This window comes from Pagrus major, chromosome 9 (genome assembly GCF_040436345.1).
Source record: "Pagrus major chromosome 9, Pma_NU_1.0".
Classification (NCBI taxonomy): Eukaryota; Metazoa; Chordata; class Actinopteri; order Spariformes; family Sparidae; genus Pagrus; species Pagrus major.
The window spans coordinates 33,522,934-33,542,148 of record NC_133223.1 but is presented as its reverse complement, the minus strand read 5'-3'; the positions used below and the strand labels follow the sequence as shown (position 1 = coordinate 33,542,148).

The window sequence follows — 19,215 nt, the reverse complement described above, 5'->3', positions numbered from 1 at the left end:
GTAAATGCCTGAGGTTTGTCTTCAGCGCTTTCCTCTGACATCCCAGGGACAGGGGTGGCAGCAGTAATTCTGATTTCTACGGGTGAAGAGCTAAAAGATTCATCCGAGCAGCTGCGTCTTTGGATCACTGCCTGAGGCACCTGTAGTGTTTCCTTTCCTGTATCCATGTAGGTCCTAAGTTCAGCTTCTATCATGCCATTCCCCTCCTTTTCCTCACCCTTCTCTAGCGCCTCTGAAACTACCACCTCTTGTCTGGCTGCTGAAGTTTTAGCCAACTTTTTGTCAGAGATCTCGAGAGTTCCACTGCAGATCGATTTGCCATATCTATTTGTTATGACACAGTCATATGTCCCCTCATGGTCTGTTGTCGGATAGTAGACAGTGAGCTGCGATTTGTTAGATTTGCTCACAATATCGTAGTCAGGGTTGTGGGCTAATGGGTGGCCATCTTTGAGCCAGGTGACTGTGGGCAGCGGGTCACCATTGAATTGGCATGTGAACTCCGACATCTCACCAACTTTTACTTTGACTGAAGATATGTCTTTCACAAATACTGGACGGGAGCCTCCGGCACTTGTATCTCCTTCTTTTACCGTCTTTGACTGTTGAGATTGGAAAACGTCATCTTTCAAATTTGAATCCAGTTTTGACTTTATTGAATCTCCACTTCTTTCCTCTCTCTTTAGACCTGCAACATCCTTCTGTTGTCTCCATTCGCTGCTCTCTCTGGTAGTTCCTGACTCCTCTCCAATTCCTCTCTCCTCTCTTACCTCTGACTGAAAGCGTTGGCTGCTGGATTTATCAACAGTGACAGCATACTCTTCCCTGCTCTGCCTGCTCTCTGCCTCTCTTCCCAGATCCTCCTGTGGACTGCGGCATGGGGAGCATCTCCTGACAGAGGTAAACTCTCTGGAAGGCTTATGGAGACCCTCACCCTGGGCAGATGCAAGTTCATGACTCTCCAAAGGCACACTCGTAATCTGGGTTGGAGAGTATCTTTGAACCGTTGAAGCTTCATGACATGATCTCTCTTTTACAGCAGTAGATTTTAAATCGTAAGAACTTTCAATGGGCACACTTGCATGGTGCGGTAAGCCAGCACGTGTAGGAGAATGCCTCCTTAGAGAAGGCAACTCACAAGGAGGCGATGGCTCGTACCCAGTGGCATGTTGAAGAGTTGAAGGTTTTCTTGTTGGAGAGACTCCACCAACAAGAGTTGTATGTGGAGCTGGAAGTTCATGAGGTACATCTCCACGATGGGGTTCACTATCGAATGGTGGAACATGGGACTCAAATGGCAACCCAGAGGCAGATTGTTTACCTTGATGGTCCAAAGCCCACTCAGACTCCAGTTCAGCCACTTCCTCTTGTTCAACAACATCTTCTTGCCATTTCCGGATGCGCTGAGCCATTGCTTCCTCCTCACTAACAAAGTACTCACTGTCCCTCTGCAACCTAGTCTCACGACCCTCTGTCGGCAGCTCAGGTGGCCACTGCAGGCTATCACCCTGCTGATCCTGGAAACCAGTAGGAACTGACTCGCTCAAAAGGAACTTCTCTTTGGCTGTTTTTCCTGGGGCTGGCTTCCTGCTGCGAACCACTTCAGGTTGTGGAGTTGAGTCTGAAGCAGAGGCCTCAGTAACATTTCTTCCAACCTCAGTGGTCCTTTCTGCCTGAACCGCTGAGTAACCCTCCCAGTTGGTCTCGGACTTCACATCATGTTCCATCAGAACACCTTGTTGCCATTTCATTATCCGCTGATTCAAGGCCTCCTCTTCACTGACAAACTTCTCACTCTCATTCTTCAATTCAGAGAGGTTCTCCCTTGACAGCTGGAGCTCACGCTCTTCTCTGGTCTTCTCAAACAACATCTTCTCTGCTCGGGCTTTTGTTTTAGGTGATTCCACAGCCTGTACTTCTGCTGCTCTAGCTTTTATTCTTGGTGATTTTTGTGCCAGCATGACTGATGCTTCAGTTTCCAATTCTCCGGGTCTGGTTTTTGTTTTGGCTTTAAGCAAGGGAGCAGAGCTTTCCTGCTCTACCCTACCTTTAACTTTAGGTGATTTAGGTGTTGACATGGCAGCATGGTCAAGAGTTTTCTCCAACACCTCCTGCTGTGTGTAAATGTGTCCCTCAGGCTCCATGTACTGTGTATCTGCCTGCATAGGCAGATCAGTTTCAGTGCCAGGTGTCTCCTCTTCTGACATGCGCATGCCTTGCTGCCATTTCCTGATCCGCAGGGCCAGGAGTTTTTCCTCACACTGCATCCTTTCAGCCTCCAGGCTCTTTTCATACTGAGCCCTCAAAGACTCCCCTGCACACTCCTCTTCATATGGCTCAACTGGTTGTGTTACTACACGATCTGGTGTTTCAGCTTCACTGAGGAACCTCTCTTTGAAAGTTTCAACTTGCCTTGACCTGGGTGACTCTCTGAGTCTGGCCTCTGCTCTGGCTTTTGCTCTAGGCGACCAATGTGCTTCCACTTCTGCTGCTCTGGCTGTTAATCTGGGGGATTTTTGTGCTAGCATCAGTGGTGCCTCACCTTCCAGCTCTTCTAATCTGGCTTCCATTGTGGCAGACATTTCCACTTCTTCTCCTCTGGCTTTTACTTTTGGTGATTTGGGTGTCGACACAGTTGCAGCTTCAGGATCTGCCAACTTTGCTTTCATTCTTGGTGATTTATGGAAAGAGGAGGGCAATGCCTCAGTTTCTACAGTTACTCTTTTCTCCACCATGTCCTGCTTGGTGTAAATATTCCCGGCAGGATCCATGTACTGTGTCTCTGCTGGCATAGGCAGATCAATTTCAGGGTGAAATGTCTCCTCTTCTGACATCCTACTTCCTTGCTGCCATTTCCTGATCCGCAGGGCTAGGAGTTTTTCCTCACACTCCATTCGATCAGCCTCCAGGCTCTTTTCATACTGAGCCTTCAAAGACTCCTCTGCACACTCCCCTTCGAATGGCTCACTTGTTTTTGTTCTTGCTGTGTCTTCTTGTGTGAGAGCTTCACTAAGGTACTTTTCCCTGATTGATGTCACTGGTTTAGGCCTGGGCGACTCCATGAGTAATACATCCCCTTGATCAGGCACAATTCTAACAGTTTCCCTGCTCTCAGTGTACGTTGTCGTTTCTGGGTATGCTAATGTTTCAGAGTATGGGACCTTAACATTTGTACCCTCCACTGTTTGGTCATCAATTGCACCATGATGCTCACTTACCATCTGCTTGAATCCGACATCTGCCCGAGATTCAACAAAGCCCTCAACTTTTCTATCCACTAGTGTATCAACCAACTCACCTCTCATGATCTGAATGGCCCTGGTTCTGGACTGAGGCTCAAATGAATGCCTCACACGATGCTGAGAGGGAATGCTGCTTGAAGTTTTACCTTGAATCTCCTTGTGACTCTCCCGCGAATCAAAGGGTCGATTGAAATGCTGGACATCAGGCAGAGAGGCAGGCTTGACCCTGAGTCTCTCCACATAATCTGCGTAGCTTGACTCACTGGCAACCGATTCTACCTCAAACTCAGAGGAGGACATGGTAGAGATAGAAAGCCTCTTCTTCTGTTTGACAGCTTTTTGAAGCGTGGTAAGTTTTGTTCTTACCTCATTGTGAAGGCTCTCAGTGTCACTGAACCTATCGCTGTATCTGTCACTGCACCGGTCACTAAATTTGTCACTGAACCTGGCACCGGTGCGCCTGTCACAGTAGATATCACTGAATCTGTCGTTAAAGCGCTCAGACCTTTCAAACATAGGGGGAGGGGATGCGGCGCGCTCAGAGGCAGTCTCCAAACGTTTGGACTCTTTCTCTGATGTTTTTTCTTTTGAATGAGAACCGGACCTAAAGTAGACGCTACGCACCAGGGAGTCCGCAGATCGAGATCTTCCTTTATGGACTTTGGACATCTTGTCAAATGGAGACCCGACACATCTTAGGTCAACCCTAATCTTCCTCTCTTTCCTCTCCTCTGCCATGGTGTCCATGCTTTCATGGGCTTTGGCAGAGCGTTTAACAAAGCCCAGGTAGTTAGCAGACTGCTCTTCCCTCAGCGACACCAGAAGTGATGCTGTGGACTCGGCAGAACCCTCTGTGTTTAAAGCCATAACCTTATAACTGCCCGAGTCCTTCTCTTTGATACTATCGATAACCAGACTAGTAATGTGCATGTGCATCTTGCTGTCAGTACAGATCCTACGTCTACGCTCTTTAGGAATAGATTTGTTATTATAAAACCAAAGAATAGTTGGTGGAGGGAAAGCAACCAGTTTACACTTCAACTCCACTGGTTCCCCCTCCAGGACTGATTGAAACTTGAGTTTCTTGGTGAAAGACGGCTTTATGTTCTCCGTCCATGAGGTGATGGACGAAGTTCTACTGGAGCAGCGGTTGGCCGACACCAGGCCATGATCTAGGAAGTCTTCGGTGTCTGAGAAGGCTCCTCTCAGCTGTTGAGTAGTGGTGAGTTCTGCGATGCTGTGCGGTGTTCCTTCTTTGCCTTCTTGATAAAATAGCTCTGAAAATAGAAACAGAGAACTGTCAGAACAACTCAGCCCCCAGGGGTAAAAAGAGAGAAAAGGATTTGAATGAATTATTAATGGAAATATTAAATGCATGCTGGGAGTCACAATGCCATAAGAAATAATTTCACTCACCATATTTGTTCGAATAAACGCAAGACTTGATTCTTTTTATTAGAAACCTGCAGGAGGTTTTGATCCTTCGTCTGTGGAAATTTCTTCAAAACATAAATTATTTTATTATTATTAAAAAGAAAGCATAATTCCAAGATGGGCTGCTAACATTCGCTTGTTTTGCTTTTTGATAATTGCTTTGGCTTTATGCTGGAATATTCCTTACCTGACTTGCAGACAGGAGAATAAACGCCCTTTCTAATCCTTAAACTTGGAAGGATACATGATGCACAAGTATCACTGAGAAGCAAAGCTCTCCAATACATATTTCAGATTCCAAACTTAAACAAATGAAGCTGTAAAATTGGGTGAGAAGGCGTTTATTCGAACTAATATAGTTTACTGGTGTTATTTAGAAGGCAAACCACAGGAATGACATCCCACTATCTGCAAGCCAGGCTTAGAAATATTTTGCAGGAGGAAGGTATCAGTTCCAGATGCAGTAAACCTCCATATCTTTTAAAGGGCACTTCAAGTCCGGAAGCTTTAAAAGATACATATCCTGCGCCTTTTCTGGGAAAAGATCAGAGGAACCTTCATGCCAAAACGAAACGACTTTTGGATGCAAACCGCAAGTGTCAAAAACTGGTACAAGCAAGTTCTACCAGTGCTCGCTTGGGGGAAACCATGGATTATCATCAGAGTAAGAGCAGGTAGAATAATACAGAAAATAGGATTTTTTTACCAAGACACATTGAGAAGACATGCAACTGTGGAAATTCAAAGATCACTTCAAGGGACAGTTCAACATAATGACACATTTAAAAACACTTAAAGCAGTCTGTGAATGCAGGCCAACTATAATCCATAATACATGCACCCACACATCTGTTTTTATTCTCCACTTTCTCAACAGTTTCTTCTCTCAAAAACCATCTTCAATGAGCCAAAGCTTGGATCAAAGTTACCTGCTGACAGACTACTTTTGAAGTGGAAAATCAATCAGGTAAAACAGAAATCTGGTTAAACTGTCCCTTTTCTGCTAAGCCTGCAATTCACATGTGAGAATAATCGGGTGATTTTGATATGCGATGGATCAGAAATCTGCTGTGACCTTACCTTTGACTTCTTGCTCAATCTTGGCTTCAATCTGCTCTCTCACATGAGTCACTGTGATGGAAAGAAACAACAAGAATTTAGATTTCATCAGCACACTGTGAGCACACTGATCCCATGCAGGATGGATCCACCTTCAACCTGGATCAAAATGACAACATTCAAATTCATAAGGCGAATAGACTGGAGAAGTTTGTGCCTCACTGGTGAGAAATTAAACAATGCAAACCTTGTAAGCACAATAACATAACACAGAGGAGCAGAATGAATCAGACAAAGAAGGGTTTGAGTTTCCTGGAGGATGGACGTACAACAGAGAGGGTATACATGTGAGTTTCATGCATTTCCAGATTTTTCCTATGCGGGAGAGGAAGAGGAAGGTGAGGACAGAGAGGATGAAGGGTGAAGAGATGTTCCTGTGGGGAAGGTTGAGGAAGGTGGAGCAGAAGGGAGAGGTGACAATCCCAGGGTTCAAACAAAATGGTGCATTCATGAAGGAAGTGGTTCGTCTTTGTGGAACTGTGAGGTTAGTCAACTCCAGAGGAGGGCAGAGGGATGTCCCGATCATGTTTTGTTTAATCCAGGGTCACTTTACATTTTAACTTTAAGATTTAGGAACCAGCAAATGTTTGGGCTTGAAATATTACTGAAATGACTGATTATTAAACTATTTAGAAAATGTTTTTCTGTCAATTATCTGACCGATTATTATTAGATTGACAAGTTTGGTTTTAATTATATGTATTAGTTTATTCCATTATATCTATTTCTACTATATTTTTCTGTTTTAATTATTCAACAAAACAAAAAATTTATTCACAATACAGTTTTTTGATGATTTGCTCTTTTTACTTACTGCGGTGCACTCATCAAGTATAAGATGTTAGTAAAAGAGACTTTGTGCAGTTTTACTTAAAACTACAAAATTTATGTTGTAAATCTGTTACATGATTGTCTTAATGTTGTTTTTCATTATGTTATAATCATGTTTCTGTTTCTTTATTCTTCATGAGGATTTCCTGGTTAAAAGAAAGTGTAGCACACTTTAATTGAAATTGTGCAGATTGGTTCGGGACATCCCTTCAAGAGTTTTGCCTGGAGACGATAAGGAGGTTTTCAAGGAGGGTGAATTATTTTGCAGGAAGAGACAGGAGTTTGGTTTCAGAGGGAACCTGCTGCAGCCAAAGGATCCAGAAGTTACCTTCTTCTTCTTTGGTTATGGTGAGGGTGGCGGAGCATGCGGCCTCTCCGGCGTTATTGGCTGCCCTGCAGGTGTACTGGCCCGCGTGCTCAGAGAAAGCATCGACTATGATGAGCATGGCGGAGTTCGTCATCTCATCGAAATGAAACACCACATTCTTGGTGGGCACAACTGGCTGCCGGTTGTGGAACCATCTTATCTCGGGCTTCGGCAGGCCGGACACACATGCATGAAAGCGGGCCACCTCCCCGTGTGGCACGGTGCAGCTTGTGATTGGCTGGATGAAAACTGGCTTTTGGCCAATGGAAGGTTTCTTTACACTGGTGAGGCTGGTGGAGATATGCCACTGAGACTCAGCAGGACTGTCCACGGTTTGTTTTCGCCCTGAAAGGAAGCATGTTCGTTGACTTTGTATGCTTTATTTGATTGACATTCATCCCAGTCAGCACAATTCTGGTGATTTTCAGCTTCAAACCATTCTGTGTGTGGTGGAAACACATGTTTTTTTATTAAATCTGACACTAGTGTCCTCACCAGAAAGAAGAAGAAAGCAGAAGAAAGCAGAAGAAGAAAGCGCTATTATTTCAACAACAGAATATCTGTGCTTTAGTCATGATAAAAACCTTTTCCTTCATTTAAACCAGATGATGGCAGATAAAACAACTCTGGTTTGGGTTGTTAACAGGCAGCGTAACAGGCTTTAAAAACTACAGATGCGCACCGTTTGTCATCTCCAGGTAACAATTTAAATTTATAGTCATCAATAATAAAATTTGGTAACCATGGCTGCTGTTGGCTTCTGTTAATTACCGTTACAGTCTCAGTTCAGGGGTAAAAACTGCATTCTTGTGTTAACAAACTTACCGTCCAGTGTGAGAGTGGCGGAGCAGGACACCCTGCCAGCGTTGTTGGTGGCCACGCAGGTGTACTCGCCCTCGTCCTCGGGGTAAACCCTGGAGATCTCCAGCTGACAGCTGTCATCAAACTGAGACATCCTGAAGAAGTCCGACTGCTTGATCTCCTTCTCCTTGTGGAACCAGCTGATCTTCACATCTGGACAGAGGACAAAGGACAAAAACATTTGTGATGGTAGGCTGGATTTTATGATGAAGATATACTGCAGTCCTCGATGTTGTGGACTGGTTACAACATAATTTTGCAATAAAATCAGTTCATTCTGATTGAATTGATGCAATCAGTTGATTCAATTGTGTAAATCAAAGTGAACCAGAACAGTAAAGTTGTGTCTGGACAGATAAACAAAGAGCTGAGACTCATTTTAACTCTCTGAAAAGCCGGTTCATCACTACTCTTTAAGTAAGATATAGTTTTCTTACCGTCTCCGCGCACTCTGCACTGGAAGCGAGCTGATTCTCCCTCGCAGGCCGAAGTGCTGGTAATGGGTGAGATGACGACAGGAGGAGCGACGGTAGCAGCAGAGTCTGGAGAAACCACTTCTGAGACTGCAACACACACACACAAACCTGTGGTAATTTGAAATTTCTCCCCTGTCCATATTTCTCTTCCATCCACAGGTGGAACACCCTCTCTTACCTTCCACGTTGAGCGAAGCAGTGCTTGTGGCTGTGCCATAGTCGTTCTTGGCCTCACAGTTGTAGACGGCAGCGTCCTCTGGGAATACTTCGATCAGCAGCAGTGAGTGCTCATTGCCATCGTGGAGGAACTTGCATTTGAAGCCCGGAGACAGAGCCTGGGAGTTTTTGTACCAGAAGACCTGAGGCTGAGGAACGCCACTCACCTGCACTGAGAAGCGAGCGGGTTTACCAGCCTCCACTGACTGGGGCTCCATGTGGCGAAGGATCTGAGGCGGCTCCGGGACTGAAAAGAGTGAAGAAAGAGCTTAATTTAAGCCTTAAATATAATCCCTGTGGTAAATCTAATTTCATGTGATTATTTCCATCAGTCAATCTGCGTTAATAATCTTCCTGGTGGACTCACTGTTGACTCGGAGGTGCATGGTACTCCTGTTTTTGCCGGCAATGAAGGTGTACTCCCCGGCGTCGCTCCTGTAGGTCTCAGAGATTGTGAGGCGGTGCAGCTTCCTGATGGTCACGTAGTTGAACCTCTCCTCCACCGAGAACTGGATCTCCACGCCATTTCTCAACCAGCGACCCTCCACGTCGTCCTCGTTCACCTCGAACTCGAAGGTGGCTCTGTGTTTCTCCAGAACCTGCAAGAGAGGACAGCAGGATTTAGATTTAGAAACAGTGAATCAACTCTGAAACCTGCATATTGATCTTTTTGGCTGAAATGAATGTCCGTCTCACCGTGATTTCCCGCTCGGCAGGTTCAGAGATCCTGATGTCTCGACCCTCCACGATCAGCTGGGCCTTGGAGACGCTGGATCCTGCCACCACAGAATACTCTCCAGCATCAGACATACGAACTGTCTGGATCATCAGACGGTGAACGTACTTCTCTGCTGTCACGGTGTACCTGTGAACACAACACCAGAAATGACCCATCAGTTCTTATTTGGCTTTTTAAAATGCTGCTGCTCAGTTAGTTATTTGAAGACGAAGTAGTACCTCTCCTCAGACATGTCCAGCTCCTGACCGTCCTTCATCCAAATCACCTGAATGTTTGGCTCAGAAACCTCACATTCATAAATTGCCTTCTTCTTCTCTGTGATCTTTATGTCCTTGATTTTCTTGGTGAATTCAATCACACGAGCTGAATACAAAAGGAAAACAGTTGCAGTGATCATTTCAAATAATTTTCTAAATTTGAGAAATAATACATGAAAAAAACTGCTAATAAAAAGCACAAAGTACATGACTTTCGCAGTGTCAAACAGGCTTCTTCACAGGTTGAATTTCAGATAACATATATATTTTGGGCCTCAATCACTTGTCCATCAAATCTGCCTGTCTGTTATTCAAATAAACATCTTACATGTTTTTTAGGCATGTGTAGGATGTTGTTCACAGTAAAATGTCACTTTACCTTCTACGAACAGGTTAGCGGTGGTGGCTGCAGAGCCGGTCACAAACTGGTACTCTCCTCCGTCTCCAAAGTGAACATTTCGAATGGTGAGCGAGTGCGTGAGCTGCCGGCTGCGGACTTGACATCTGTCAGACGACTTGACCTCCACGCCGTTCTTCAGCCATTTGTAGGTGATGCCCTCGTAGTTGACGGTGACCTCGAAGGTGATGGTGTCTCTCTCCTGAGCGTTCAGGTCCTTCAGCATGGAGGTGATCAGGACGGCTGGAGGGAGCAGAGAACAGGTGGGGATGAAAAACTAAAATACTATAAACACATTCGGCAAAATGGAGGCATGTTTCTCGATTGTTTTGAGAACAGAAACAAAGTTTTGTTCAAACATTAACAGATTGTATGTTCAACATCTTTCTTTGGTCTTTTAGGACGCTGCAACAATACAGAAAAAATACATTGCATTTTCAAATGTTTTACATTTTCTAACACATCTTCAAAAATCTGGTTGATTGTTCTTAATTGTGGTTAAATTAATAATTAATTGATTTATGATGGTTATTAGTTAACCATTAGTTATTCTTACGGTTAACAGTGAGTGTTGCAGACACTCGGTCGTTCCCGCAGATGAAGGTGTACTCGGCAGAGTCGTCCCTGCTCGTGTTCATGATCTTCAGCTGGTGGAGTTTTCCCTGAACCACGATCCTGAACTTCTCACTCATCTCGATCTCCACGCCATCTTTCAGCCAGGTGGACGGCACGTTGAAGTGAGAAACTTCACACTCAAACGTGGCCACCTGCGTCTCTGGGACCGCCACGCTCTTCATGGGTTTGGTGACTCGCAGAGCTGCAACAGAAAAATGCAAGAAACAGAAGAAATAAGGAGAATTAGACTAAATATTTGATATACATATACATTTTCCAGCTCTCCTATTCCAATGTGAATAATTGTTAAATTCCTATTAACTATAACTTATGTATCATTATTTATTATAGAGTACTGTACACTATTCACATACATGTACACATTTAAGTTTCTACATGTAATTTATAAAATGTGCAATACTTAAATTACTTAAACTGCAAATTTTATCAATTCAATTATATATACTCTTCTCTAAAGTTTAAATAAATGTATATGTATGAATTAAAGGTCCTCAATTTTTGAATAATTTTGAAAAACTACATCCATATTACCATCCATATATTATTTTTTGCTAAATGTAAACATAACATACCCTCCACATTGAGTGCAGCGGTGCACTGTAGGTGTCCGACCACAGCGGTGTAGTCTCCTGCGTTGCTGCTGTCGACGTTCTGCAGGATCAGTTTGTGAGCTTTCCGCTCCGACAGAATCTTACACTTGTCGCTGGACTTCAGCTCCACACCTTTAAACATCCACCTGACGGGGATGTTGTCGTGTGACAGGCTCATCTCAAAGGAGGCAGTGCCGTCCAACAGTGAGGTCACGTCCTTAATCTTCTTGATGATTTTGATTGCTGCAAACAAAGAAGCAGATAAAAGCAAACACGTTTTAAAATTGAAATGCAATAAAAAGGCCATGAATTTAACCTTTACAGTACATCAGTGATACTCACTCTCCACGTTGAGCCTGGCGTTGGCAGACAGTTTACCCAGTTTGAAAGAATAAACCGTCTCATCCATTGTGTTGCAGTTCTTGACCTTCAGTGTGTGGACCATGCCGTCGGTGGTGATCTCATGCTTGTCGCTGTTTTGCAGCTCCACGCCGTTCTTGATCCACTGGGATCCTTTCACATTGGAGTGGGTGAGCTCCAGGGAGAACACGGCCTCCTGGGTCTCCGTCACAGTCTGGTTCCTCAGAGTCTTTTTGATCTTTACCGCTGTAGATGGATAACAACATACTGATTATTTAACGATTTGTAAACCAACGTAAATATCAAGGTGTCATGAATATTCACAGGAAATTGCCTGTAAATCTGAGCAGTAACTGCCATATTGTAATCCTGCCTACCATCTTTAAATACATCTTGTTTTCATAACAACATGGAAACTCAGTATGCAGCTTACCCTCCACCCTGAGGTTAGCAGTGGTTTTGGAGTTGGCCACCTGGTAGCTGTACTCTCCGACATCCTGGGGTCTGGTGATGACGATGATGAGGCGCCTGACGGCTCCCTTCACTTCGCTCACCACGTTCTCACTGAAGTCCACAGTCTGACCCTCCTTCAGCCACTTACCCTCGGCATTGGCGTTGGCGACTTCACACTCGAGCTCAGCTGTCTGAGACTCCGCCACCGTCACGTCCTGAAGGGGCCGTGTGATGGCTCCACCTGGTGGCAGCACAAGGAAACAGTGAGTGTTTAAATGGACTCATTTGACTCAACTCATATATCTCTCATGGAGTGTAGACATACCGGAGACAGTGAGCTTGGCGCTGGATGTCTTTTCACCAGCGTGGAACATGTACTGGCCCTCCTCATCCTTCATGGCATCAATGACTGTCAAAGAGTGATTCTTGCCCTTAGACTCCATCTTGTATTTGGGTCCAGATTTGAGCTGCTGGTTCCTGAATGTCCAGACGGGGTCAATACCGGGGTGGGAAACTTCAACGTTAAAGGTGACATTCTGGGACTCTGAGCACACTTTGTCCTCCATGTGCTTCACAATGTGCACCTCTGTGAAAACAACAGCGTGGTTAGAACCATCACAGTAATTTGGATTTAAAAACAAGATCCTGGGAAAACAAAAATTCAAGTCTTACTTTCGATAGTCAGGCTGCAGCTGGTGTCGACCTTGCCGACCACCAGTTTGTAGTGTCCTTCGTCAGAGGCAAAGGTCCTGGCGAAGACCAGACGCTGCTTGGCTCCCTTGGCCACCATCTGGATTCTGTCGCTGCCTGTCAGCAGTTTGTCATTGTGGTACCATTTGACTGAGCTGATGTCCTGAGCTGAGATCTTGGCCTCCAGAACAGCTTTGGTGCCTTCGATGGAGGAGACGTCCTTCAGTGGCACCACAATGCCAATAGCTGTGAGGAAACACAATAAAATGGGTTCAGTGTGTTCTAGTGATGGTTAGAGGCGTGTATCACGTAAATCTGATACTAATACTGACTCTTACTTTGAACACTTAGTTTGCCCGAGGTGGAGATGTCTTGGGCAGGAACCACAAAAGAGTAAGAAGCAGCATCTTCTGTGCTGACGTTCTCCAGCAGCAGCTTGTGAACCAGCTTGTCGATGACGATGTGGACGCGGTCCGAGGCAGAGATGGCCTGGCCGTTCTTCATCCAGGTTCCCTCAACGTTCTCCTGAGAGAACCTGACCTCCAGCTGAGCAATGTCACCCTCACACACAGTGAGGTCGGTCAAGGGCTGCATCAAGGTCACAGGGCGCACTGAAGGTAGAGAAATCACATTATTATTAGGGCTGGGTTTAAAAAACGAAAAAACAAATTCCAACTGAAATGGATCTTCTCTAGAAAGATTCATAAAATCCTCAGATCGATCTTTTAATTTATGTCTTTTCCTGTTGATGCGTGTCAGACCCACACCTGTCATTACTGTCTTAAATGATAAATCATTAGTAATTTAATTAAAAACATTTTCTCATACCAGTATTTTGATATTGAAAAATATATTTTTTGATGTATTTGTGCCCATCTCTGAATGTCACACACATTTTTAATCACTTAAATTCTTAATTATTAACATCCCTAATGGTAACTGAAATATCCATAACTAAATCAATATTGGAAATCAAAACGAAACGGGAACTTGTGAATCAACATCTAACTTATTCAAGGAAATCAGTGGCGATACCCAACTGTAATTATTACCAATTATTATCAGCAGAACTCAGAGTATCAATAAATTCAAATGAGACTCCTCTTGAGAAAACCAGAGAACACTGCTAATAGAAAACTCATGGCTACAGTGGGCGAACCAGTGGCTTCACATCACTACTCTGTAAAGTTACTTACGTTTCATCTTCAGTGAGGCGCTGGTCCTCAGATCTCCACAAACAAATGAGTATTTCCCCTGGTCTTCTTTCCTGACATCCTTTACAGACAGGCTGTGTCTGCCACGGCGGGAGGACAGTATGTATTTATTGCTGGGAGAGAGCTCCTTATCTCCAAAGAACCAACTGCCCTCAGCATCCTCACGAGACAGCTCAACCTCAAACTCTCCAGCGTAGGTCTCTGGAACCTCAATGTTCTCCATGTGTTTGATGAGCTCCAGGGCAGCACCTGGACACAGAACGATATCAGAGAACCGTTATCTACAAATCCACCCAAAGAAAACAGTCGATGGAAAGATTCGGGGTGAAGATTACCTTCTACGTAAAGCCTTGCGCTCGTCCTGATGCTCTCATCATCCACAACCTCACAAGTGTATTCAGCATCATCCTTCATTTCAATCATCAGCACAGACAGGAAGTGGACCTTTCTGTCTGAATGCATCCTGTATTTGTCTCCGGAGAAGATCTCCATGTTGTTCTTGAGCCATTTGACTTTGACGAAGGGTTCGTTGGTTTCACACTCAAAGGTCACCATGGTGTCCTTCTCATTGGCACTGGTGTCCTCAAGGGGTTGGATAAAGTTAATTGCTGCCTTGGCTGCAATGAGAAAATACAAAGTGAGACTTTGAAATAAATTAGGACATAAAAAGGAGCATATTACTGAAGAGATTTTTTATAAAATGACTTTACCTTGCACAAGCAGGAAGGCGTGGCTTGAGGCCTCACCAGCCACATTCATGGCCTTGACCATGATGCTAGCAGAGTCCTCAACTGTGACGTCTCTGATCACCAGTTCACACACATGATCCTCAGGCCAATACCAGTAAATACGGTCAGACTTTTCCACTAGAATGCCGTTCTTGAACCATTGGCACTCAGGTTCTGGTCTGCCGATGACTCTGACATGGAAACGAACCTCATCCATTGGAGAGACTGTCTTGCTTGTGATGCGTTCCAGGATCTTGGGTGCTTCCATGCTGGGGGAGAGCTGGACCCTCTCCGGTTTGATTGTGGGGATTGTGACTTTGCCCTGTTCCTCCAACCTCTTCCTCTCAGCTTCTTCTTTCTCTTTCAAATGATGAAGCAGCTCCTCCTTAGTCTTCTTCAGCAGACCTTCATATGATTCGTCCCTCTTGCGAGACTTGAATTCCACGGCAGAGATGGACTCGTAGAAACCTTCCTCTGTCCTACGCTTGAACTTGCTCTTCAGTTCATCTGTCTCCTCTGAGGTTTTCTCATGAACAATTCTCTGTGCCTTACGCAGCTTAACAACTTCCCTTTCCTCAGAGCCCTCACGAGGTCGGTCGGTCTTCACAACATCAAATCCGACTCTGCCAGGCTCATGTACAGCCTCTGCAGGCTTTGATTCAGGGGCACGACGCAGTACAGATCTAAAGTCCTCCTTCTGTTGGATCTCCAGCTTCACAGTGTGCTCAGTTGTGCCTAGAGGGTTGTCTGCAACCACCCTGACCTCTCCTGAGTCATAGGACTTGATGTCTACAATCTCCAGGTAGTAAATACCATCATAGCGAAGTCTGTATCTCTTGCTCTTGCGGATAAGTTGTCCGTTGAGGTACCAGTTAACCTTGGGTGCTGGATAACCGGTCACTCTGCAGCGGAATCGTGCAATGTCACCTTCCAGAACTCTGGCTGGTTCAGGAACTAGGACAATGTCAGGTTTGGTCTTCTCAAACTCGTCGTCGGTGCTGACTCCTGCAGGTCCTCCCTCGTGAGCCATTCGCTCAATCTCCTCCATTCTGTGTGGTGCCCTCCTGCCTTCAGGAAGCTGTGATTCCTCAATGAGGCCTTTCTCATCCTTGACAATCAGGGTGGCCGAAGTCTGGTCAACTCCAAACTTGTTCGAGGCTCTGCAGGTGATGACGCCACTGTCTCTGGCGTAAGCGGCTTCATAATCAAGACTGCAGTAGCCAAATTCATTGACCATGCGCAACCTGTTAGCAGCTTCCAGAGGTTTGCCGTCATGCAGCCACTCCACTACCATGGTGGGGTCACCGATAGGGGTCAGTCTGCACTCAAAATGAGCCGGACCGAAGCGCTTCATTCTGATAGAGGTCAGCTTCTTCTTGAACTGTGGTTTCTGCTGCTTCTCTTTGTCGTAAAGATCACCCTCCTCCCACTGCTCCTGACCATATCGCATATGAAGGGGCTCGAGCTCAGGAGCTGCGATCTCCTTAGCCTTGTAGGTTCCTTTGGTAATGATGAGCTTCCTCTCAGCTTGAGGAGCGGCGAAGTCCACCTCCACATTGACTCTGCAGCGAGTGGTGTCTCTGCCGGCCTTATTGATGGCTGTAGCAGTGTACCAGGCACTGTCTGAGCCAGCTGCTGAGGGAATCTGGAATTTGGCCTCTCCTCTGGTTCCATCAATCCTGAAATACATAACCATTCAGATATATTGATCAGGAAATTTGATAAATAACACTCAAGTTTTATATACCTGTGTCAAAATATTAGAAAATCTTTCATAGTCAAAATTAAAGATACATACTTGATTTGTGGGTGCTTTTGTGGGGTGATGATGTCACTGTTTTTGAGCCAGACAATGTCAGGCAGGGGGTTTCCAATGGCTTTGACAGCCAACTCAACCAGAGTGCCCTGCTTTACAGTGATGTTCTTCAGCTTGTCAACAAACTGAGGACGTGCAAGGCTTTCTCTAGCTGTGGGTGGTGAAATACAACAGAACGAGCCAGCATTTAATAATAAGATCATTTTTGAAGCTGCAAGAGGTGCCTGGTGGATGCAATGATATACAGTACATTTAACAGAAGTCTGACGCAAGCTTACCCTCAACAGTAAGAGTCACAGAGACAGAGGTGCGTCCAGCTCTGTTCTGAGCGACAACAGTCCACTCTCCGGAGTCTTTTGGCATGGCTGGGACAATGATCAGGGACTGGATACCGTCCTCTTTAATCACTATCTTGTGGGTGTAGTCGTTGACCACTTGTTGTCCTTCAAAAAGGAGGATAAAATAGTTTAACAAGTGGCCAACACAACAGATAAAAGGTGCATCTCTAGGATTTGTCTTGTTTGTCTTACCATTGTGGAACCAGTATGTTTCCGGCATGGGTCTGCCGACAACCTTTAAGTCATATCTGGCGGTTTGCCCCTCAGAGCACTTTATTGAGGAAGGCTTCATGACAAACACGGGTTTGTAGAGTCTTTCCAGCTGAGCCTCGTCGGTCTCGTCAAGCCTGCGGGCAGGAGAGCGTCCAGGGGAACGGCTGGCAGAACGGGCAGGTGAGCGGCTCACGGAACGAGGAGATGTGGATCTGAAAGAGGAGCAAAGTCGTCAGTATCAAGGTGGTAAAGTAATTGAGGAGACCTACAGAAACCTAGAGAAACTCCATAAACAGTTAGTTTTTACAAATCCAGCAGCTGTAAAGCAGCAACAGCATTGTAACTGTTTTTCTGGCCACTTGGGAACTGCTTTTAGGCCTCGGCCTACTCCTGTGGGAAATATCTTCTGATGTTTTTGATCGAGCTAACGTCAGTGTTCCTCACGTCTGAGAACAATAAACCATACCTGATCCTCTGCGGTGATGGCTGTGGTGTGATTCTCTGAGGTGTCACAGCTCCGGACGGCTCGATGTAGAGCTTTCCAGAGCTTACAGCATTTCCCTTCATGTTAGATGCAAAGGCAGTATACACGCCCTCATCCTCTGGCAGCACCACGGGCAGACGAAGACTGGCTCGTCCATCCTGCAGAACCTCCATCTGGTAACGGCCACCAGCTCTAATGCGCTGGCCGTCTTTGTACCAAGAAATCTGGCAAAAGACAGAAGATAACGTTACACACCAATTTAACGTTTAGGTGACTTAAGTAAAGGTATCTTCTCTGATACAGAAAGACACCTCTGGACTAACTATTAAAAGCTTTTTTGTACCTTTGGCAGAGGCACTCCACCCATCTTGCAGTGGAAAGTGACGCCCATTCCATCCATAATCCTGTAGTTTTTGACCGGTGTTTCGAAGACCGGCTGCACCGCCTCCTCCTCTGCTACAGTCACCATCAGCTCTCCATCCTCTGTCACCAGCTCTCTGTAGGTAATCCTCATGATACGGAGCTCAATCTCCTGGATGATCCTCTCTTCAAAGGCCGAAACAAGAAACTCCTGCAAGAGAGGTTTGTTGTGTTTAACATTAAAGACCAGCTGGGGATTACTAACACTTCTGGATAATCTTAGTATCACAGAACTATGGAAGTACCGTTTCTGAGACAAAGCTCATGGGGGTTGTCATCCTCCTCTGTTCCATTTCATATTGAGTCACAACCACAGAGGGCTCCTGAATCACTGTCGTCGTCACTTCAGTTTTATATGTCACGTCATGCAGCTTCATATAGGCTTCATATTCCTCTGTAAACACATAGCATATATACTGTGAGCCACCGGACCAACAAAGTTTTCCTCAGAGCATTCAAATGATTTTCGAAACAAAAGTCGGATATGATCTGATAAAAATCGCTGGACAGAGAAACAAAAGGATGCTGATACCTTCCTCCAGCAGGTTGGCGGAGGCTGAGGCTTCTCCATGTGGATTCTTGATGAAGATGGCATATTCTCCAGCATCATCAGCAAAGGTCATAGAGATCTCCAGTTTGCATTCTCCAGTCTCCTTCTTGTAGGCGACTTTATATCTGATGGCAAAAACCAAAGCAATATTTGTGATCTGTACACACAGGGAAATGCTCTTGGGAAATTTTGGGACTTGAAGCAGCCAATGATAAAGGTTTTGAAATTCATCCAGTAACTAAAGAAGAGGTGTGAACAGAAAGTAAAAAGGATGTTTGTACCTGTATCCAGTAGTGAGTGGAACACCACTCTTCTTCCAGATGATGTGAGGTTTAGGGTTTCCTCCAATCTGGCATTCAAAGACGACACTTCCTCCCTCCACCAGCTTCTGAGCGGTCGGTTTCTTGATGAAGAAGGGAGCAGCAGACTCTCCTGTAGTCACCTCTGCCACCATCTGTTGTTTTGTCTCGACGGAAACACTGAAAGGAACCAACAGCTTGATCAAACACTGCAGCTGTGGAAACTGATTAGGGCTATCGGTAACCAATAAATGAGACTTTAACTCACATTTTCTCTTGAGTGATTCCAATTTCAGTTACAGCTGTGGTTTCCTCTCTGCTCTCAATTTCTTCTGATACTGTAAGAAAGTGAGTTAAATGAGTGCTGTACAAAACTAAAACAATTCTACCATTCAGACAGGCATTAGTTTCTAATCATATGATCATATCATATTCATATCACATTTTCATCAAAACAACTAAATAAATCAAAATTAAGTGCCACA

General features: G+C 45.1%; 1 protein-coding gene across 1 annotated transcript in view; it reads right to left on the bottom strand.

The window, feature by feature from the left end:
- Positions 1–19,215, bottom strand: part of ttn.2 (titin, tandem duplicate 2) — a 196,760-nt gene that overhangs the window by 167,965 nt on the left and 9,580 nt on the right. The window contains exons 14-41 of the mRNA XM_073473204.1: positions 18,999–19,068; positions 18,713–18,910; positions 18,414–18,556; positions 18,127–18,275; positions 17,805–18,032; positions 17,444–17,685; positions 16,957–17,189; positions 16,705–16,869; positions 16,409–16,577; positions 14,593–16,289; positions 14,218–14,499; positions 13,865–14,131; positions 13,007–13,279; positions 12,651–12,914; positions 12,304–12,564; positions 11,959–12,219; positions 11,508–11,771; positions 11,148–11,408; positions 10,496–10,756; positions 9,922–10,182; positions 9,504–9,648; positions 9,243–9,411; positions 8,914–9,145; positions 8,509–8,793; positions 8,292–8,417; positions 7,819–8,007; positions 6,955–7,338; positions 5,757–5,807 (exon numbers count right to left, since the gene is read on the bottom strand). Coding sequence (XP_073329305.1) covers positions 5,757–5,807; positions 6,955–7,338; positions 7,819–8,007; positions 8,292–8,417; positions 8,509–8,793; positions 8,914–9,145; positions 9,243–9,411; positions 9,504–9,648; positions 9,922–10,182; positions 10,496–10,756; positions 11,148–11,408; positions 11,508–11,771; positions 11,959–12,219; positions 12,304–12,564; positions 12,651–12,914; positions 13,007–13,279; positions 13,865–14,131; positions 14,218–14,499; positions 14,593–16,289; positions 16,409–16,577; positions 16,705–16,869; positions 16,957–17,189; positions 17,444–17,685; positions 17,805–18,032; positions 18,127–18,275; positions 18,414–18,556; positions 18,713–18,910; positions 18,999–19,068 — 7,530 coding nt within the window. The remainder of the gene's footprint in view (positions 1–5,756; positions 5,808–6,954; positions 7,339–7,818; positions 8,008–8,291; positions 8,418–8,508; positions 8,794–8,913; positions 9,146–9,242; positions 9,412–9,503; positions 9,649–9,921; positions 10,183–10,495; positions 10,757–11,147; positions 11,409–11,507; positions 11,772–11,958; positions 12,220–12,303; positions 12,565–12,650; positions 12,915–13,006; positions 13,280–13,864; positions 14,132–14,217; positions 14,500–14,592; positions 16,290–16,408; positions 16,578–16,704; positions 16,870–16,956; positions 17,190–17,443; positions 17,686–17,804; positions 18,033–18,126; positions 18,276–18,413; positions 18,557–18,712; positions 18,911–18,998; positions 19,069–19,215) is intronic.